The 23495-nt window shown below is 33.0% G+C and overlaps 1 protein-coding gene across 4 annotated transcripts in view; it reads right to left on the reverse strand.

Moving 5' to 3' along the window:
• LOC145943522 (uncharacterized) overlaps nt 1–14091 on the reverse strand; it is a 121139-nt gene extending 107048 nt beyond the window's left edge. For 2 of the 4 annotated variants that reach the window (XR_014426529.1, XM_083051091.1), the window contains exons 1-8: nt 13961–14091; nt 13753–13867; nt 12494–12712; nt 11032–11297; nt 10838–10908; nt 10469–10739; nt 10276–10330; nt 1440–1540 (exon numbers count right to left, since the gene is read on the reverse strand). Coding sequence is in view for 3 of the 4 variants with exons in the window: in XM_083051091.1 (XP_082907217.1) it covers nt 1440–1540; nt 10276–10325 (151 nt within the window). In the remaining variant the exon portion in view is untranslated. Of the gene's footprint in view, nt 1–1439; nt 1541–8491; nt 8913–10275; nt 10331–10468; nt 10740–10837; nt 10909–11031; nt 11298–12493; nt 12713–12840; nt 13175–13752; nt 13868–13960 lie in introns of those variants that run through there. The other 2 variants (XM_083051094.1, XM_083051095.1) reach the window with 2 other exon arrangements.
• Between the last annotated feature and the right edge of the window lie 9404 nt (nt 14092–23495).

The following is a 23495-nucleotide window of genomic DNA, read 5'->3' on the forward strand; positions in this document are numbered from 1 at the left end:
CTTCCAGTTTATTCGCTATATAACAAGGCATTTTAAAATTTTAACTCCAATATGTATATATCTTATATTTCACGACTATTAATCCTTCTAACTGTCTAATCATTGAATATAACAATTTGTTTAATTTGAATATCGTTTTCAATTTTTTTCTAATGCAAACAACTTACACGCGCAAAATCGAGAAACAAATATACGGCTGAAGAGGGAAACGCGACTGCGCCGAAATCCGGGGATGCAACAATGCCGCGAGTGTGTGCACAATCGAGAGGGCAAGCACTCTCACGCGATATCGAGCTATTTCCTGCGCGAGTAATCGCAAATACGCAACGAGCAAATAACAGTGCGACGTAGATGGTGCAGTCGTCGTCGTCGTCGTATCGAGAACGAAGAGAAAAATAAGGGTGGAAGCGCAAATATACGTAGTGTGCGGTCTCTCCCCGCCCTGTTTCTCCCTGCGATTCAATTCCGTCCCTATACACGCGCACTACAGACATGCACTATTCCTTTCCCTCGAAATAACGTCGATAACATGCGAGCCCCGATATTCGCGTTCCGTATCGAAATTCCGATCGTTCAATGTCACCTTACAACTAGCTCGATCGACAGGCAAACGTTCCCTGGTCGTTTTGCGTGCGTGGCAGCGGCAGTTTCCGGTTTGCGGTTCCTTCCTTTGATCGCGATCTTGAGCGTGAAGCGTGTGCGTCACGAATCGCCGCCGGAAATAGGCGACGAAGCAAACAATTTTCGGGCGAAAGGGCAAGGGAAATGTTTTTAAGCGCACCCCCGTAAATCACGCTTTTGCGACAGAGAAGGAGAAAGGAATATTGATTCGCAAAAAGAGTATCTTAACCGCAAAAAGGGCAAATATATATTTTAGGTTTAATTCTCGCTATATAATATTTATATCTGAGAGAGATATATGTATATATGAGAAATTGTAGTGTTTATAAAGATATGCAAGATAATCATCATCTTATTTCGATTTTCTGTTTGAAAATCATTCGAATTATAAAAAGAAAGTTCGTAATATTTGCAAACGTAATTGCAAAACTCGCGCAATGACGTGAGACATGCAAAGCTCAGAAATAGAAATTAATAATCGAGAATAAGTAACAGGAATATTCGATATAATGTACGTTGTCCCTATCTTTTCAATCAAAGCTCACTAATATAAACATTTTTCTAAATATTTTTGCATATTTTTGTCTCGATTTTTAAAAAAATCAAAAAGTTCTAGAAAATATTTAAAAAATATTCTAATCTCTTAAATATCTTTCTAGATATTTTTAGGCTTTTTTTTGAAACATTGTTATTTTTTTAATCAATAAATAAATGAAAAATTACGATAATTATTTGACTTTTTTGGGGTGTGTTACATCTCCTGTTATTTACCTCGTTATTAATTCAAGCATTTAGGATTGTTAATAAAACGGACTCACCACCATCACTGCGCTGCGCGATGCCTCTCTTGTCTCCTTTTCCCATATTTTCTTCTCCCACTGCTCCCTTTAGGATAAGATGCTCTTTCCTTGGGTCCCACCTGAAACACAATTGCAAAATATTTCGTTATATATTTGACTACGCTCGTTTCCCGAAAAATGAGTATATATGTAAAAATGTATGAGTATATATGTACAAGTGCATCTGGCTATATTCGTAGCAGTGACACGGTTCTTTTTACTCCCCCATGTAAACACAGTTCCTGTTTTCCGCACTGATATATAGAGCCCGTCGCAAAAGGCAAATGAGATACCGACTGTGCGATATTGCGATCGTTTTGCGATTGCGAAAAAACACCGTGAGTACCGTATTCATTGTGTATATAAAGATCGATCGGCGTTGAGTTTGATACAGTTTGTGGACGGATAAAATAGCATTCGATACTTATATTTGATGTTAGAACATATAAACGGAGAATAACATTTATATATAAATATATATAAACTTGTATTTAATAGTTATAATTATTGAACATTATATACATCGCTTGTAATCAAATATTGCATAATATAACTCAATTTAATTAGGTCAGTAATTTTACGAATTTTTATTTATGAAATTAATAAATAATTTTACAAATTGCTGATTAATATTTTATGAGGTAAGAGGTAATTTACTGATTTATATTAATAATTTATATTAATAGGATAAGTTAGTTTTGTAAATGTAAGTGCGGATAGATGTAATATATATATATATATATATGTATATATTTGTAAGTGCGGATAGATGTAATATATATATATTTGTAATTTGAAGCCCCAAGGGGACCAATAAATACACCGAAATACACTAACTAACTATTAATAATTTATATTAATTTTCTAATAATCGCCATTCAACATAATAAATTTGTATTGTAATATCAAATCTGCTATTATTATATAAAAATCTATTTAATAAAAAAACATATTCTTAGTATTTTCAGAGTATGTATTTCATATCACACATTAATATCTTATCATTTTTACATCGAGGCCAAGATTTTGTAAAACATAGAAGAAAGATATTTTGTGACCAATTCATTATAAATAAATATATTAATCAGAACAAGCATTTCCTGTGATTTTTTTGTCACAGTAAAACATTATAAGTAATTATCACAAACGGAATAAAATTCCTTCAAATTATTCTCATCTTCGGTTCAAAATCTATGTGTTTATTTATCATTTGGTGTAATCTCGCAGCGTGGCGATACGCCGAAGGCCCGAAGGGAACCATTTTGCCGTCTGCTATAGGGAAAAGCCAATAATGTATTTCACGGAATAAAGATTTATCGTGTGTCATTAAATGCATCCAATTTCCTTACAAATTTTTCCCGAGAAGAATTTATCGTACCGTGGACACGACTCAAAAAATATGGCGTTATAATTATTCTTCACCGGCTATTGTCGGTCTGTTTTATCCTTCACGCACAAACGCAAGAATCATTTCCGCGAAAAAAAAAGGATGAGCCTTTGAAGAATCGGGCTCTCGTAAAAATATGATACGAGCAACTCTCTCTTCCTGTCTCCTCTTTCGACCGCCTGTAACTACGGTTTAAAGCCGACGCAAACGTGATACCTACTCACGAGCGAGATATTACACGCCAGTGAAGAGGGATGAAAGGATAGGAAGAGAGAACCTCGTTCGCATTTTTGAATTTTCGTGAATCTTTGTGCCGTCATCTCCTCTTCCAGGTCTGATCGAATTTACGCACTTATCACTGTGATGTGATGCACCGATAATGCATACACCTACGACAGAATCTTTTCAAGCTGCCGAAGCGACTGTGTTAACAAAGTTCTATTTTGAAAAATAAATCGCATATATAATATGTGTAACGATAAATTAAGGAGATACTGTATAACTTTCGATTATCCAAAATACAGAGAGCCGTGTAAAAATCTGCTACTCTGTAATTTGTCCCGTACTTTTCAATAATTTAAAATATGAACAAAGGAGGTAACGCGCGAAATATCGCGGATCCACGGAGCATCTGAAAGGAAATTCTCGCATATTGCTCGCACATGCAACGTCCACATATTATGCCGGTCACGTGCTATCGCCGAAGAAAACGACTCTGTTAATAAAACAAAACGGCGACGCGTGATTCCATTTTTCCTACAACGCGATCCATAACTTTGCGAATGTGAAAGAAAGCAAGATGGAAAAGATCAGCGATAAAACGTGAATTCTACTTGCTTTCTACATTTTTCCTGCCTTTCGGCGATAAATCATCTATATTTACGAACTAAATGACGGTCAAACATTTCGCGTTTCCTTTATTATTGCTCTGAAAATATGTTTAGCTACTATGGCACGTGTATGTACCGCAAAAAATATTGTTTACCTCCAGATCGGAACAAGGGACATGTTTTTTATTCCCGTAGGAAATTTGATTTAAAAAAAAGAAAAAAAAGAAATATATATACATATATATATATATATATATTGTATATATCTTAATATCTTGAAATTAAATTTTCTACGGGAATAAATATGTGTTCCTTGTTATATATATATTTTATAATATTACAAAAATATTTTTAAAAAAGAATGTTGTTTAGAAATTGGAGAAGGAAATGCGTAAAATTACAGTTAATTGTGCTGGCTTTGTTTGCCCTTCTCTACGTGTGATTTCAGTAATCGCGACATTAGAACATAAATTAAAGGATAAACACTATTGCAACGTAGCGATGCGACGATACTAAGTTTCGGGCCACCAGGGAAACGAACACCGATAGGGCCCGACGCGCTCGCACGCTAAACGATCGGGGATATAGCATGCTATTCCGACTGAAAGTTTCGCAACGCTATTACGGTGCTTCGAAACGAATAAGTAACGAGTTTACGCTCGCAGGTCGCAGGATTTCAATTTCGTGTCGAAAACTTATTGGTACACTATTGCCGTATTCTCCGCCCTCGCTAGTAACGAACTGCATTGAACCAAAAGTTGACTGCGTATTACATGCGATGAATAATCATGATATATATAAGACACGAAATAATATTCAGACAGAGAGAGAACGCGAGAAAAGAGAAAATATTTTCTAATAATTTATATATTTTTACTATTTTTTTCTACTATTAAAGAAAATGCGAAAGCGCGCGTTGTTTATCAATATGTAATTCATTTTTTTAATAAATGCTTTTTTTATTTAATTTATAATATATTAAAATATTCTTGTTGCCTACTACTAATGTGTATTTTATGTCTTAATAACTTTTTATTTTTGAAAGCTCTAATTTATATATTACATATGAGAGAATTCTATGAAAATTAAAATACGTTTTTCTTTGCGCGTATTTCGATATTCTCTTCTAGAAGCTAAAACGCAATTTCTCTGTATCATCCTGCAAAAATAAAAAATCACTTCTCTCTAGATTATATTTGCTTACATCGTGCTTAATATTAATTTTTTCAATGCTGTTTCTACAAAAAAGCTAAAAAATGCTAAAAAGTACACTTTTCTTACTAATTTTTCATTTTCCTTATATATCTTTCAAAGAGTAAGGTATATTTCTTTTCAACGTGCATCTATATTATTCGCAGAATATATATATAAAAAGGAATATCATATCGGAAGCTCACATTCGAAATATTGATCTTTTCGACAATCACGAGTAAGCACATTCAGTCTGATACTGTATGTATATATAAGAGAGATTTAACGATCGCAGAACATCTAACAAAAAGAAGACATGCAAACGACTTATTTTTATGATCGGTGGTTTCATCGATATATACAAGCGCATATTTCTTCTCTTCACTACAGTAGCTATTTTTTAAAAGCTTTTTCACATGAAAAGATCGATCGCACTAGTTATCATAAAGAAGTCGGTAAACCAACACACTAAATCAAGTCTAATATTTTTGTGCGTCGATAATTAGTATAAATCGATTAATTATAGATATAATTATTGAAAAATATATTAAATATAATTGTCTATTTCCAATTTTCTGAATTTTCACAACAAATTATTCATTTTATTGATGAAAGAGAAAGAGAGAAATATCTCATTCATTATTCATAGTTACTATAAAACTTCAATATATTAACAAAGAGTAAAGAGCGTAAAAGAAATGATCGCTGAATCCTCGTACTCAAATATATCGCAAAAATAACCTGACCTCAGCAAGCTTATCAAAAACCAGCTATATGGCCGCGCTATAACCCAAGTTCCTCTTCCCTCTCGACTTATCTCCGCGAAGAGGATTTTCCAATCCTACCTATATACCCACGATCTCGCTGCCGCGTTCGTAGCGTGCTGATAAGAAATCGGAGACGGAGACTGCTCTACGATACCTCCATGAAAGGTATCAATGGAGGTCTTCATTAAACTGGTCGACCGATAGAGGAACGAGAGACGACGTAATCGCGAGATGAAATCCTCGCTACAGAGATCCTCGCGATGCGTACGTCCTAGAAAGGGAAGGCTGGAAACAGCGCACGAGAAAATCGCGATCGAGAGGATGGAGAGATCGTTGCTATCGGGAATTTCGCAATTTCCGGCTGAATCCGACAATTTCCTTTAGGCGACGCGTTCGCCGCACGTGGCGTGGAGCTTTTCGCACGATCGACCGAGCAGTTGGTCTAATGTCTAATTTACGTTACGATCGCAAACTACAATTGAAGAGTCAAATTCCGAAGGCGGAACGAACTAAGGAGAAGAGCCCAAGCTTCGGAGAAATGTAACATTCATAGTACTTTGGAATTATTGACTGTAAGATTACCGATTTGCGTCGATAATCATTTTCTCGATTTATAGTTTTCGTCTCGAGTCTTTTTTCTGAATTTATATATATGAATAAAATATGTACAAATTAATTAATGCATGTAGTAATCAGTATAAAGTAATATACATATATATATATATAATAATATTTTGAAACATATTATAAAAAAAATAAAAAAATTATTGATTACAATATAGATAAAATAATTATTAATTAAATTCATCAAATTTAAATTTTACACGAACGCGACATTTTTTATTTTCTTACTAATATTTGCTCCTCGAATTAAATTCATTTATGCATAAGTGCTGCGAATGAGGCGGTTATCGTGAAAACGAGGGATTAATATTGTCCGATGAACGAAAGACGAATGCCGATATTTTATCATTGGAAAATTAATTGGATTTTTTAATATTAATTTTTGCGGAATTATTGAGAATCTTGTGCATTCGCGGATAAGGCGGGATTCGATTGACTTAACAGCCGTGCTGATAAATCAGGCAAGACTGAGCCCCGAGTGTGTCGCTGAGCCAAACTTGATAATACTGAGCACCTTGCGAGGATCAATAAATCGTGAAATTTATGCTGATCCCCTTCAACCCTTTCCCTCTTCGGCGCGGAAACTCTCGGCCTGATATGTAGAACTATGGAAGGCTCAAGTTAAACGTTAGGGATTGTAAACAGAATTCGCGAGAATATCGTGCCGCAATTTCGGCAAGCTCGTAATAAACGATCTTTCGCGATATCGGCTATTCTTATGCAAAATGCCTGTCATTGTCTCGTTACAACATCGCGTTACGCTCTTTCACATAAATTATAAAATAACGGAACCATTTCATCTCAAAGAGAATTGCTTGTCGTCAAATGTTCAATATGTTAAAATATATATATATATATAAAATATTTACACGTATATACAAGCATATATATGTACGTATATACAAGAGAGAGAGAGAGAGAGAGAGAGAGAGAGAGAGAGAGAGAGAGAGATGCAATTTCTATACCTTTCACTATAAATTCCATGCATTTCTGCGATGCGTCTTCACATATTTATGAGGAGAACGCGTTGTAAAAAATTGTAATTAATCTCCACTAAATTTTTTGCATTATTTTAAATACTGTATATATTATGTACAAATATATAATTAATAAGATATATATAATTTTAATATATTATATTAGTTTAATTATCATATCTCTCTAATGTATGTAGGTATATGTAACATCTTTTCACGAAAATATTAAAACAACTGTGTGTAGCCTCGTCTATTCAACTTTCATAAATAAATGATTAAAATCACGTGAAATATACAGATATATAATCAATTAATTATCCTTGTCTTTCTTCTAATTTTTATATTCTATTCTACTTATAAAAAAATCAGCAAGTACCTATATAATTGCTCGCACATATAAATTGTTCTATAAGAAATCTTAATTTTATCAATCCAAACAAAAATCTTATCGTCCGTTTTAGTGTATCGCGGGAAACAAATATTTTTGATTCTAAGAATTTATTGTACCTCAAGCTTATCGAGGAAAATATTCTCTTCATTTCTCGGTTCTCTATTCATACCGAAAGTTAAAGTCAACTAAAACCAATCCTTCAAACTTTTATTCTTTCTTCTCTTTCATTGTTTTCTCTTTCGATACAGATTTTCTACAATTGTTCCATCTTAATATTTCCTGTGATGTCTTTCATTTTTCATTACCTTCTTATTATCTGATTAATCTAATTTAATTCACATTTTATTAACTATATAGAACAATTATTTTCAATTACCAATTGATTATTCAAGTTGTTAATTATGAAAATTTCTGTAGATTTCAAATTTGTCTCAATATCTCAAAGCACCAATGTAAAGTGCTCTATATTGCTCTTGACAATTAAAGAATACTTTAAAGTTAATAATGTTATTTAAACGAAAAAAAAGAAAAGAGAAAAATGATTTTGATTAATATCAGTAAAATTATTGATCTATTTTTAAAATACTTTATATGCATTTATATATATTTGTAGAAAGAAAAATCTTTGTACTAATTTCCTAATCTTTAAACCAACCCTCCGTTCTCCTACGTTATTTCTCTATTTCTTGTAGCCAAAATAATTTTACATCAGTATAAGTGTGATCGACAAATTTTTCATTTTCACGACAACGCTCGAAACTAATATTTCACTAATATTTCACCAATATTTCACGGCATTAAAATTTATCGAGAATTCCTAAAATCGTCCAATACTCCGGTGAGCAGCAACCGGAACTCACTCACCTTTATCTTCCGTTGCGATTTGTCACGGGCATATCGTCGAAAGCGCCTAACTTCCGTCACAGCACGACTAGCAGTCTGCCACTCTCGATCCGGTCTTTTCTCGGCGATTATGTCAAAAAGAGGGTAATATCGCACCCTCTCCCCCCTCCCTCCCACTTGGATAATGCGCGATTGATGATGTTGCACCTGTCCTTATTCGTTCATCGTTCCTCGCTCTTTCTCACCCTCTTCCTCTCTCTCTTTCTTTCTCTTTCTCTCTCTCTATCTTTCTATTTTCACTCGCTCATTATCGCGCGTTACGTTAAAACCGAGTCGGCTTTCTCTCTGATCGAATGGACCGTCCTATCAAATGTACATATCTGTTGCCATCTTAGATTTTGCGTCCCGCAGGATGTCCAGACGTGAACGGTTCTCGGGACCGACCGGCACCGACTGAACTCCTGCCAAACGGCAACCCGGAGGACGACCATCGTGCTCCTGCGCCCGCGACCGACCTGGACGAACTATATGACATTGGGCGTCCTCTGACATTGATACTTTAAAAACGAGAAGGACAACGCAGACCGATAACGCAGAATTCTCGTGTCGATATAAAATTCAATTCTATCAACATTAAATAACTCTTGCAGTTATTTAATAAATTTCCCTTTCATTTTACATCTTAATACTGGCTGTGACGTATAATTGTAGTAAGCGATTTAATTAATTTCAATTAACTGACACTGAATTCATTTTATAAATATTAACACCACATTCATAAAATTTTTGTTAAGACATGGTGCTAGCATTATTATTATCAATAATCTTAATTTAATAAATCTATTACTTTTTATATTTCTCAAGAATTTTAGTTATTTAAAAAGAAAACTCGGAAATTTGTGACATTTATAAAAAAATGATTAAATTATATCTACATGAATAATATAAATTATAATAATATAAATCAATAATAAAATTAGATTTATCAGAGAAATTCCAGAATTTAATATTACCTCAAGAAAATTGCTTGCTCAAAAGACTTCTATTTTACTAGCTACTGATACAAACGTAAAAGCTTATCGATAGTAAAAATCGATAGTGAAAAGTAAAAATAGGAGTGTGCTTTTAAACTAATATAAGTGGCATCAGTTGAGATAACTTGGATAAATTAAATTAAATTAAATAATAGAATAGTTAATAAAAATATTGATAAGAGTTAAAGTTTGAGAAACATCATATATCAACAGCAAATACATGAAGCAAATATTGTACAAATAAATTTTGTGTATTACTAATTTATCAACAACAAATAACAATAAGACAGCTCATTAAAAATAAATTCATAATTAGGTTGAGTGAATTCATTTAGGTTGAGCTGTTGTTGTAACATTATCATAACGTTAACTAAATATATGTATAATATATATTTGAATATATAGTTACAGAATTAAAAATTTATAAAAAGAAAATAATTAGAAAAAAATATTGTAATTTATAAAAGATTTGAGAAAATCAATGTTAATATTTTATAATTGTCACACAATTATAATTTAATATAATTATTATTTTTGATTTTATTATATTTAATTATTTCATTTTATATTAATTTTTGTATTAATTTAATTTAATAATTTTAATTTATATTTAATTCAATAGCTATATTTGTTTTTATGTTTACTAAAAAAAATATATATATAAATGAAAATTTTCAAAGAATTACTCTCTATTCCATATATATAATTATTCTATAATAATCAAATGCCTTTTTTAGAAAGGGATGTTAAAATAAAGAATTTTTCACTCACCGATACGTGCAAAACGATGCCGAACGAGTTATAGTACACAGCACACACATTGATCCTGAAAACAAAATATTCAAATTATATATATACGTGTGTGTGTGTGTGTGTGTGTGTACAGGGTGTTTTGAAAGTCCTAAAAGCGGTTGAATATCTCAATGATGTTTAGGAAAAAAATGATTTTAGGTATTTTGCATACCTCACAGTTGCCTCGCTGTCGCCCGATGCCTCCCTGGGCCTCCTCCTCCTCTCTTGGTCCATGGTAGCACTCACGACACTCGCGAAAACGCGAATAATTACGATCGCCCGACACTTTACACGGCACTCCCGACACGACGCGTGAATCGCACGCGTATTTCGCGTACATTGCGCAATGTGAAATAACGATGCGAAAACTATAATCACACGAATCCGTTCGACACTCGAGATTCCCGCATTCAAACTCGCGCGCAGCTTATCAGCAATTCTACCTGTAACAAATAAAATATATACATATATATAGAGAGATACTTAAACAAAAATTATATGTTTCTTAAAAGAAATGTTATTATATAATTATTTTGCTTACCTCACAGTTGCCTGTGTCGCCCGATGCCTCTCCGGGTCTCCTTCTCCTCCTATCCTATTACTATTGCTTACCTGTAAAATAATAAATAAAATACATATATATATATATATATATATATATATAGTGATACTTAAACAAATATAACAAGAATGATATATTTCTTAAAAGAAATATTATATATTCATTTTGTATACCTTATAGTTGCCCCCCTGTTGCCCGACGTCTCCTTAGACCTCCTCCTCCTCTCTTGGTCCATGATAGCACTCACGACACTCGCGAAAACACGAATAATTACGATCGCCCGACACTTTACACGGCACTCCCGACGCGACGCGTGAATCGCACGCGTATTTCGCGTACATTGCGCAATGAGAAATAACGAAAACTATAATCACACGAATCCGTTCGACACTCGAGATTCCCGCAGTCAAACTCGCGCGCAGCTTATCAGCAATGCTACCTGTAACAAATAAAATAAAATATTACTATTATAATTTTTATAACATATTATTTTAAAATGTAATTCGCAAAGTTTCGTTTTATTAATATTTTTTGACAGAAATCAGCTGATTAAAGCGTTAATTTGCTAATTAATTTTTAAAATAATGTGTTATAAAAATTAAAATAATATGTTTTAAATAATATGTTATAATATTTTTGACAGTTATCAGCTGATTTGTCAAAAAATATTAATCAAAAATAAAGTATTATAACACATTATTTATAACATATTACTATTTTAATTTTTTACCATATTATTATTTTAAAATTTAATTAACGCTTTAATTAGTTGATTTCTGTGAAAAAATATTAATCAAATTTAAACAAACTAAGAATTTATTAAACAAAGAATAGCATGCGCTTGTGTTGTTCTAGTTTAATAAAAATGTGATAAACTCGTCATTTGAATGTACTATTAAAATGCATTAGATATTAAAATCTATGTAAATAATATGTAAATTGACTTCGTTACAGTACAGTCTAAACATAAATGCAATAATTGTTCAAATCTAAAGAATTGATAAAAATATTTCTTAATTGTTTTACTTGCATATTTTTTATAACGCATTATAAAATTCTTATTTTATCAATTTTTACATTATTATATCTTAAATACAGGTTTTATATTATATCTTAAATACAGTGAGATATAAAATAGTCTGCAATTAAATCTTCAAAGTTCAAACTCGAAACAAGATTTGAATCAACGCAATCTTTAATCATCATTTGTAATGGAAATATTTGCAAAGTAATAATCGCGACAAAATATTCATTAATTCTCGATATCGAGCTCACTCTCATCTTTTTGCCGGCAAGATAAGAAAACAGAGAATAGGCACTGTCCTCCGGCGAACAGTGATTCATAATTCATGATCCTTTACGTCTATCTACAGGGTGGACTCAGCTTCGAGCCATTAATATATATACATATTGATACTTTCGCGCAGAGAGAGCTAACCCTTTTATAACCCTTTTTCTCAAATATTTCGACGTCGATGCTACAAGACAGATGTTTGCGCATAATTCTACTCAACGTGTATTTAGATATCCGGGGATATTCGCGTATCCCCGGAAAATGTTTGCATTATTCCGAGATGATATCGCCCTCCTTCTCGCCCCTTCGCCAATAAATATTTTACTTTGTGTGATCTTAACCTCGGTGCTTTCTCCCGATGACTTAACAGCGATGGAGCAGGAACTGACTTGCCATTTAAAGGTGCCGAGCCATTTTATTTCGGACGATCATTTCCGGAATTCGCTTCTTGTCGATGATCCTCCGAATTGTTGCACTTTGCCGCGACAGTCCAATATCACTTCCTCGGCACTCTCGGATTGCGAGTTCCCTCGTACCGACACATTCGCCATCATAATTCACTGGAATAATGAATAATGAATAATTATTATTGTCCGATATACATTTATGTGCGGAATTCACGGGGCTACGAAAGGCGAGAAAGAGAGAGACGATGTCGCGTGAAACTCGAACGCGTACTGATACTTACAACAATTATATACATGACACTCGGACGGACTGAACGACCAACGCGATTTTCAGACACTCCCGGCTACTTGTTTACACGCGAGACGCGATTTTTTGGCGAGCGCGTTTTGTTCCGCCATTACGAATTACGAGACACGGTAAAAACGCGAACGTTATATTCAGATGACGCGACGCCAACTTCACGATTCCCGAGCAACTTGATACGCCTCGGTACCTCCGTCCGACACTTCTTCTCGCGAATATCGCGCGATATTCGCTCGGACGAGCGAACAATTGATTATGATCGGAGCCCGATACGTATAATTCGACACTTGATATTGTCTGATATTGCACGTACGATATATATTTGCAGGAAAGATTGACGAAACGCGAGACGCGAGAGAGGCCGATTTGCGCGGGAACAGTACGTTAGTATGTACGTACATAGGAGCAATAATTTACTATGAAAGGCGACTCACTCGCGACGTGAACTTCACTCCGATTTCTAATCATAGCGACAAAAATTACTAAACAAATATGGAAGAATTTTTTAAACATGGCGGACCAATCACAAATCACTATATGATGCGATTCTGATTACAGAATTACCAACAAAAAGAGAGACTATACTATTCTCTCAATTATGGCGTAAGATAGGGTTATCGTTCTCTCTCTCTCTCTCTCTCTCTCTCTCCTTCTCTCTTTCTCTCTCTCAAAAAATTAACATTTCATTATTTAATGCATTTTTAATAGAAAAAATTAATAAATTATTCATTTTTAATATTTAATTATTTAATAAAAAACTAATTATATGTAATGCGAAAGGCAATCAGACACAATTCTTCCGGTTTATGACCGGCGATGATTATAGGCTATGTGTGATCTACATACGTCAATATTTAATCTAATAAGAGAAATATAATACGTGTAATACCTTGAACACGGAGAGAGTTGTAGAAAACGTCAAATACGTAAATAATGTCGTGATTATCGTCACATTTTCATCAATGTAACCTTAACCTCGTAATGTCTCGCGTATTGTCTCGTACCTGCCAAAACACAACTCTGTACATAAACACCGGTATTGTCAGCATCGTAGTTATTATTTATTATTGTACATTGAACGACAGTCAATCATTTACCTTAGTATTGTGCGATATTATTGTCGTCGTATCATTGTCAAGGCTCGTTCGAATCTCACGTCTCGTGTTTTTACTCTCTCAAAACGAACTACTCCACGTTAAATACGAATACACCTATATGCGGAGAGAATGGAGTATTAATTATCGTACTATGTATATTTTTATAAATTTACATATACAGCTAGATTTGCGCGCTTTCATTGAAGCCAAGAACGTTAATAATAAGAGAGGAAAATGCAGGGGCGTAGCTGGGGTCGGGGAGGGGTGGGGGGCAAAGTAGGCTTCGCCTGCTCTTGTAACTTTTCTGTCTGCTCTTGAAAAGTCTAGCTGTTTATAAATAATTTTTATTTTTTATAAATAAATTTTACCGTTTATAAATAATTTTTATTTTTTATAAATAAATTTTACCGTTTATAAATAAATTTTAATTATTTTTTATTAAAATATTCCCAAATTATTTGTAATATTTCATTATTTATAATAATTATTTTTTCATAATTATCACTCATTATTATTTTAAAATTTGTTATTGTTGTTAATAATACTTAATCAAAATTTATTATTTGAGAGCTTTAAAATAGGCACCATCTTTATTTAATTCAATAAACAAGGTACTATGTATTTGGCGTTTGTGCATACTTTTGTATGTGCATTACTTTTTAGTTCTTTAATTAAAAAAAAAAAAAAAAATTATTTTTGTCCGTCCTGCTTCTTTTCCTGCTCTGCCAATTTTTTTGCTTGCTCTAGCATTTCAACCTGGCTACGCCCCTGGGAAAATGTAACCGTGTTAAGCCCTGCGCACAATAGAAAAAATATTAGGAATAAATATTAAATATTAGGAATAAGAATTATTTTAAAATAATAAAATCGAAAAACACTGATATAAAAATACAAATTCGAGTATAAAGAACTAGTAAGGGCTAATAAACTAGAAAGAGTCCTTTATACCCGAATTTGTATTTTTATATCAGAGTTTTTCCGATTTTATTATTTTAAAATAATTCTTATTGCTAATATTTAATATTTATTCCTAATATTTTTTCTATTGTGCGCAGGGCCTTATCCTCTTTTATAAAACAGAGTGTCATAAAATATATCCATAGCTTTGATTGACCATCTCTTATCAATTCGCATTAGGTACATTTTTATTAACCAAAATTTCCTTGTCCTCATTGGTCGATAAAACTCTCCATTTGTAGTGTCAAAAGGAACACACCAAAAAAGACGGCGTTTATCTTTTCCTCTCTCTCTCTCTCGCAGGATCTTTACTCTCTTACCCCCTCCTTATTGGCTGTAATCCTGCGTCCAATAGGAGCGCGCGTACTGTCCATGTGAAATCTAGTGACATTACGAGTCTATGGTACAATCACACGTAATCGCGCGATTGTAAAGAGCGTCCGAAGTTGGTCGACGGTTACCGCCAAATTCTCGTCGCCGGACAAGATGAGGTAAGCGTTCGTCGTTCTTCACCTCGCCGCGTTTCGTTACCGGAATGACGGAGTAAGCGCGCCCCGATATGCGTTGCCTTTCGCGCGTCTTACAAAACATCTCGCGGATGTAAACAAACACCGAGAGCGTCTAATCGCGCGTCGGACGATAGGCGGTTCAGTCGTTCAAGTGTCGCGTTCATTGCCGGATGTGTCGTCGCCGTATCTCGTCGTCGGCCTCTCTCTCTCTCTCTCTCTCGCCTTTTATGTTTTATACCCGTGAAAAGTGAAAATAGTACACATATATATGCGTATGCATACATCGGGAGTCGAATTACGTATGTATATTGAGCGATCGTGACGGTTAATTATTCACTCGTGAATCGCGCTATCGTGAGCGGCGTCGGAATATATCGATCTCGATCCAATTGCGATTCTCGAACCGTCGAGTCGATAAGTGGGCGCCATGACAGATTTTTAGCGGTAACGGTTGGTGGCGCAAGTCGAGACGAAGCTCCGTGTTTTCGCATCTTTTACGCGTTAAAATCGTATATTACGCGCAAATCTATACCAGGACTGCCGAATTATGCATCGCGCGAGTACGAATCATTCGTTGTTTCTTCGCGTCGCGTCGCGCGATCGCGTAGATGGTCGGCAGTGCCGAACGAACGATGGATGTTCGGCGATAATGGCCGATGGCGAAAGTAAGAGCGAAGAGCTCCGCGTTCTTCGCACCTTTTACGCGTTAAAATCGTGTATTGCGCGCCAATCTATATCCGGGAGTGCCGAATTATGTATCGCGCGAGTACGAATCATTCGTTGTTTCTCTTCGCATCGCGTCGTGTAATCGTGTATGTCGTCGTGTGAATCGTCGGGAGTGCCGAACGAATGATGGACATGGTTTATTGTCTTGTAAACATTGGACTCCTTGTATTACGTGTCTCGGCGCCTCCCAGATGCAGCCTCAGCGATAATTTTGACTACAGCAGCTACTCGGTGAGTTGTTGTAAATACGCACGATTATTTTTCCAACTGTGATAATCTGATTCTGTTTCATATGTATGTATACACATTTTATTTCATATTCCATAAAATAAAATAAAATTGTAATTGTGCATTTTAATTATCTCATTTATAATTATTTGAATATTTTTCAGGTGTCATACTAAAGTTTACAGGGAGATATAGAAAAGGTAAAATAAACTTTGATAATATATTTCAAGCAAATATCAATATATTACATTATGCGTGAAAGAGCATAATGTAATAGCATAACTCAATAAGCAAGAAACATAAGCAAGGAACATAAGGAAGAAACATAAGCAAGAAATATAAAATCTTAGAAATTTTAACGTATAAGTTATCACCAATGAGAGATTGTAGAGCGAAGCTACTAAAACCAAAAGTCTAATAACTGTTCTCATTAATTTGATTTCTGATACAAAAAACCTGAAAATTCAGAATATATATATTAAACTAATTATTTGAAACTGAATGGATGAATGAGAAATTGTTCGTTTATTATCTATTTGGGAAAAAATCTGAGTTTCCATATAAATTAAATTTAATTATATAAATTGCATTATTATTTTAATTAAACACAATGAGTCAATGATTTATGTTATTTATAACATTTAAAAAATTAAAAAATATTAAAACAAAATGAAAAAATGTTGACGCATTATTGTTTACGATAATATTACTTCTATTTCAACATTATCTCTAGATGTGACTCAAAGTTTATTATGGCGTTATATATGACATTAAAAACTAGATATTTGAATATGTTATATTTTGTAAAATATCATTGTAATAATATTTTATTAATAATTTCTTGCTTATTGAGTAATGACATTTTGGTTTGTATTTATGAAAATTATTGAGTATAATAAATAATTAATAAATAATTTGTTTTTGTTACAGGAAATAACAGCTGCGGTGAGTGAATTATTAAAGCAGCAATGGATAAGTGGAACTATTTTATATTATACTTGCGCAACTATTTATTTGCAATAACATAGAATTATTTCACGATGGTAATTTTTTAAATATTTATATAAGAATTATTACACGCATACACATACACATATATATTACATAATGTATGCCAAATTCTTTGACATCATAAAATTAAGTTCAATATTCATATAGAAAGATTTGCACCAACAAAATTACGTATAAATTTGAAAATAGAAGATAAAGTAAAGGAATATAAGAATTGTTACGTGTTTAATAAAGATATGTTTGGATATTTTGCTAAATTTTTGAGAAAATCACAAATAAAGAAATAAATATTTATAAAAAGTATTGGTATAATATTTTAGTCAGAATGCAAATTTATGTACTGTAATGTAAAATTTGTTAAACTATTCATTAATAACTTTATAAAAAGATATTCATTTATTTCTCACATCCATCGTGAAATATTGCAAGTTTTAATAAAAATAAAGTGCAATGTTGGTGTTTAAATAATACTTGTTCGATGAATTAATATAAAATTATTGCAAATCAATAGAAAGTTAGTCGCGCAAGTTCTCTGTATATTCGACATCTTATAGTGAAATATTTTGAGAAATGTTGCAATTTTTCGCGCAAACCGGGCGTTTTACATTGCTGGTTTTGCCAGGAGGCAGCCACCATTTCCGATGGTTGAGCCTTGCCAAAGCTCAGCAGTCAACTACGATGATATATAGATATATGCATACGAGATGATATCGCGAGCGGAATATTTCGAAGTTTTATTTGATTCTCGCAACGCGGAAACACGAATACGTCACTCGAAAATATAACAAAGACATTTGCTTTTGAATTCCATATATCGTTATAACGGGTAATAATTGTACAACAAAATGATATTAATTTAATATCAATATATGAAATTATTTATTTATTTTAATTCTTTTATATTTATATTTTAATTACATCACAATTATAAATATTTTTAAGATTTTATTCTGATACATATTACACTAAAATTTTGTACCTTTAATATTATTAATTCAATTTATTTTACTAAAAATTTTGCAATATTATTGTAATTACTCAAATATAAAAAAACGATTTAAAATGACAAGTTATACTAGCTTACAAGTAATAAATCGTAATTGTTGAGCTTTGACAGGCAAATTTAACCCTTTATTGCGCGATTTTCTAATTTTGCAAATATTGACATGAAAAACTAATAACATGATGTAAATTTATTTCATTTATCTATATTTTTATTAAGATTAATTGTTCTCAGAATCTTTTTTTTATTTCAATGACAGTAAAATTAATAATAATAAATTATTATTTTTTAATATTAAATCGCAATTTACATTTTTGCTGAGAAAAGTTTTAAATCAAATTTAAATTTATTAAAGAACATATCTTTTCTACTTTTTCAATAAGCGCTTTTTCATATTTATTCGACTGTCTCAAAACAACGCAAGGCAATACAGGGTTAAGCAAATTTCTGGCGTAAAACTGGCGGAACGAACTACATTTCGTAGAAACGAGACGGCGCCGGCTCTAAATAAAGCAAGAAAGGAAAAAGGAATAGAGAGATCGAGATATATATCCCCAGAACCAGCGCCTATGGTCGCGAGCTTAATTATTTTGCGTTGCGACGGTTGCGGCAGATTAGAATAAAGCTCACTTTGCGGCGAGAAGACTTCGCCTCGAGAGGACCAAACGTAATCTGAAGTTGCCAAGTGCTGGTGGAGAAAGAGATGGGGAAAAGGATGGAGGGAGAATTGGCTTGCCGGTCTCTGCTTGACTCGCAGGACCCACGCGGATGAAAAAACTCCGATAGAGTTTCAGCGCGGCCTCCTCGGTCAGGTCTGCCCCGAGGAAGCAGCGAGAATTTAATTAAGAATTTCCGCGGACTGCGGGGGTGCCATATTGCCGTGACACACACGGGTCACCCGGCCGCGAATCACGCGATTCTCTCTCTCCCTCCACCTTTCCCTTTCTCTCGTAGCCACCCCTAATTAAATCGAAAGAAATCTCTACCGTTCTCTTCTTTCTTCATTCGATGTACTTTTTCTCTCTATTTATTTTATCTCGTTTTATCCCCGTTTAATTCTGGTTCTCGATCTCTCTCTTCTTATACCGAAGCATCGGTATTCCTTCGGTGCCAATTCGATGATTTCGCCTGCGAAAAAGTTTGCAGCAAATGCGGAATTTACATTTTAACCTTCGTGGTTCCGAGAATTTATTTTACTACATTATTTTTGTGGTATAACATTTCTCTTCTATATTAATACGGATGAATGGTATAATTATGCTAAAAAAATTATATCTTCCAATTTTTCACTTATGAATGTTTTTTCTTATGCTGATTTCAACATAATTTTGAAAATTTTTTGAAAAGTTTCGATTAATGATATACGAATTACTCATAATATATGTCATATTTATAAGTAATATTTTTTTATCATATTATTGATATGAAACACTACATTTTTATCATAGGAATATATTATTTTATTAATTCGTTATTACGCGCGAATATTTTTTGCAATTATTATACATATATCCTCGAAATTGACGACTAACTGACTTATAATATCTATTACAGCGTTTTTCAATCTCTTCTGAGCGATAAAAAATATTTAATAAATAAAATAACAAAACAATAATAAATAAATATATATATATATATATAATTTATGTTACTTTTATTAATCATGTTTATTAATCGAGGAATGTAATAAAAACTTTTATAAAAAAATTTGCTTCCTGGTAAAAATCTCGGTAAAAACATCTCAAATATGTTTCGCGTTCCACCGATTGAAAAACGCTTGATGGATATATAATAAAATATAGTTAATATACTATGATTTATTCTATATTATTAATTTTGTCGTTGGAATTTCAACGATCATTGAAATATGAAGATTTCTCAATAGTAAGTGCACTTATCGATTATTATTAACGACGGCGTTGCAATCGTTGACGTTTGCATTAATCTTACTGCATAATAAAAAGTTATATTTAACGTCGAGTTAAATGCGATGATATTACGATGATTATATATGTAAAATGCGATTAGCGCGATTATTTTCATTCTCGTTCGTGTCAATTGTGCAATATCAAGAGCAACTTCCGTGATAAAGTGACATTCTTTGACTCTGCTCAATAATAGATTCCAGAAGAGAATCCGTAATGCCTTTATTGCAATATTTGAAATTCCGCCGAGATTCAATAATGGCTCAATCCGCTATATTGGGTGCCGTAAGTAAATTTTAATGGAGAGGTATTGGAGTTTCGAATCATGGTTAACTAAACAACAGTTATATTGTTAACCGATGATAAGATTAGCGGCGACATGAACATGTCGCCGAATATAATTTCCAATCATTTGCGATATGATACAATATTGATATATTTTTTACATTTTAATTGTTTTACGCAGAATATTGTTCGTGTTTTTCTTTACTCTCAGAATTTAATTTTACATTGCGCAGGTCAACGATTGCAACAAATTACGTAATTAATTATATTAATTAATATCTTTGCTATTTAATGTCTTCGTGTCACGCTCTTAATACTTAAAAAACGTTGCGTAAATTTTTTGCATTTAAAAAAAATTATATTCGCATTTTAATATATGCGATTAGTACACGTATTTTATCACACTCGCTTAGAAACACTAGATAGAAATGATGGGGTGGGAAGGTATGCTGGCATTTAGAAGTTCCATTTTAAGTCCTCCTTCCTGTCTTTCCTTCTGTCGCTATCGTACCTCTTACCTTTCTCCTTTCAGGATGATACTACAATGCGCCATTCTTCTCTTTGACGTTGATTAACGATTCTTTGGTAAAATATATATGCCCATGCGTAAAAAGTGGTATCTATTTCCTTCCTCGCATAATACCTCCGTGCTCGATTCTTGAACCCGATTCTTAAAGAAAAAAGGCCCATTCGAAGCTTTGCAACATTATTATAACAAGTATCGTTATGCTGAAATGACGCATATTTGTCTCCGAAAAACGATGATGAAATATCTTACAACAAAAATTTTTTCTGTATTTCGTGAGAGAAAAAAATATCTAACAAATAAATTAAATTTTTAACTTCTAATGATATATTTACTACGTTCTATAAAAATAATAAAATCTAGATTATTCTTGTTTAAGATATTAGATAAAAATATCTGACTTTTAAATATAAATTTATATACCGATTCATATTTTTATTTCGATTAAGATTTTCATATTTATTCGTTAAAATTTTTTGCGAGATATATATAAAATTGTTGACAGTGACATTTATTAAATATATTATTAAAATGTAAACTCTCGTCTAGGAATTTTTTTATAAAAAGGTAGGAAAGTTTTGAGGGAACTTTAGGGAAACAATAAGACAATCCGTTCTATACAACCCGTTTTTATTATAAGCTTGAATTATATATTAAATAGTATTTATGTTAAATATATATAACTCAAGTTTCAAATATATCTCTACACATCTTATACATATCATCAAACATATGTGCTTACATGCGCGTATATCTGGAAAGAAAAATAATAATATGCTATAATAGGGCTACAAGTAGAATTAATGATTAAATCGCGTCAATGTATCGTCGCTTTTTGCCGCTTCGCGACCAAGTGTAGTGCGCGTGTGTAAAATTTACTAAAAAAAAATGGAAAACGAAAGAAAAACATAGCGAGAGACATTCCTTGCGCGAGAAAACGAATATCCGGCGTCCGCAAAACACGCTTCATACATATTTCTCTGGGCTGCAATTGGATCGCTCGATGCGATTGATTGCTTCAGGAACGCCGATCGATACCGAATCGTCATCTTTTTCGATCCGAAAAGCGGCGATCAAACGCGATGCTCGCTTTCTCCATTATTTCCCATTTTCTCTCTCTTTTTCTTGTGCTATTAATATTGACTATATGTATAATTATCAGCCGAGATGCATTTTTGTGTTTCCATAAACATTACTTTATGTATCGCTAAGTAATATTATATTTGCACCGCGCATACACAAGAGAGGACAAGTTCGAAACAGATTTTTTTTTAAAGTTCTTCCAATTCTCGATCGAGGAGCCTATACTTGAATTTCTCCTTTCATTTTGGAAACAACTACTTTTGAACAATTAATCTAATGCTAAAATTTTATTAAATCTTTTTCGCACTTGACCGCTCGTTTTTATATAGTTGATCGATTTGTCTAAAATATTTCATTAAAAAACGCGATGTAAATCAGACGACTCGTCATTTCGAAATCATCTCGCAGAAGAAGCTCGTCGTTATAATTATCGTGCTAAGTCGCGATCTTTGTCTTGGTCTCAGACGCGTTACATAACGTTTGTCCGATGAAAAAAATCGCGCCAATGTTTGAGGCGGAAGTCGCCAACAGTAGCATGTAATTTACACGTCGCGAATATACGAGAGATTATGTTCTCGAAAGAAATCACCGAACGGCTCCCTTCGCAATCTTGAACGTCATGAAGGAACTTAGGTATCGAAGATACATGACAAGCACCAGTTTCACAATTATCTAGCGGCAAAAATTATTGCAAAAAAAGTAAATCTTAAACAGAAAGACATTTTTTTATTTCTCTTTTTTTTTTAATTTTCCAAATGTCATATTTAAAAAAAAATAAATCAGACTACTTGTGTATGTGTGCACTTTTAAATAAATTTATATATAAATTTAAAAAGAAATATAACAATAATTGTGAAGCTAGGCTTGCTGGCTAGGTAAAACGTTGCGGATTACGTCGAAAAGATTGACTCTTTTCAGGATTGTATTATCGACACTATCACACCCTAAATTGTCGCTTAAAGCCACGTTGTATATGTGTAACAATGTCGCAAAACTTCTTTTTACGCACTATATTCAGTGGACGGATACACGAGCTATAATAATTTTGCCTAAAAAGTTCGTTTCTCGTGCGTGATTTTCGAAGTATGTGTGAGACGCGAGTGTAATTTTTTCTAAAAAAAAAAAAGTTTCACTTGCGCGTTTTCGTCTTCGGTGACGAAATCATGCATGCTGGGTACATGTATGGGAACTAATGCATTTTAATGACGTTTTAAAATCCATTTCGATCGAAAATCAAGCACGCTCGTGTGACAGAGTGACGTTTTTTTTTTTTTTTTTTTTT

Source organism: Prenolepis imparis, unplaced genomic scaffold, assembly GCF_030444845.1.
Source record: "Prenolepis imparis isolate NDT839.2.m4 unplaced genomic scaffold, iyPreImpa1.0 SCAF_12, whole genome shotgun sequence".
Lineage (NCBI taxonomy): Eukaryota > Metazoa > Arthropoda > Insecta > Hymenoptera > Formicidae > Prenolepis > Prenolepis imparis.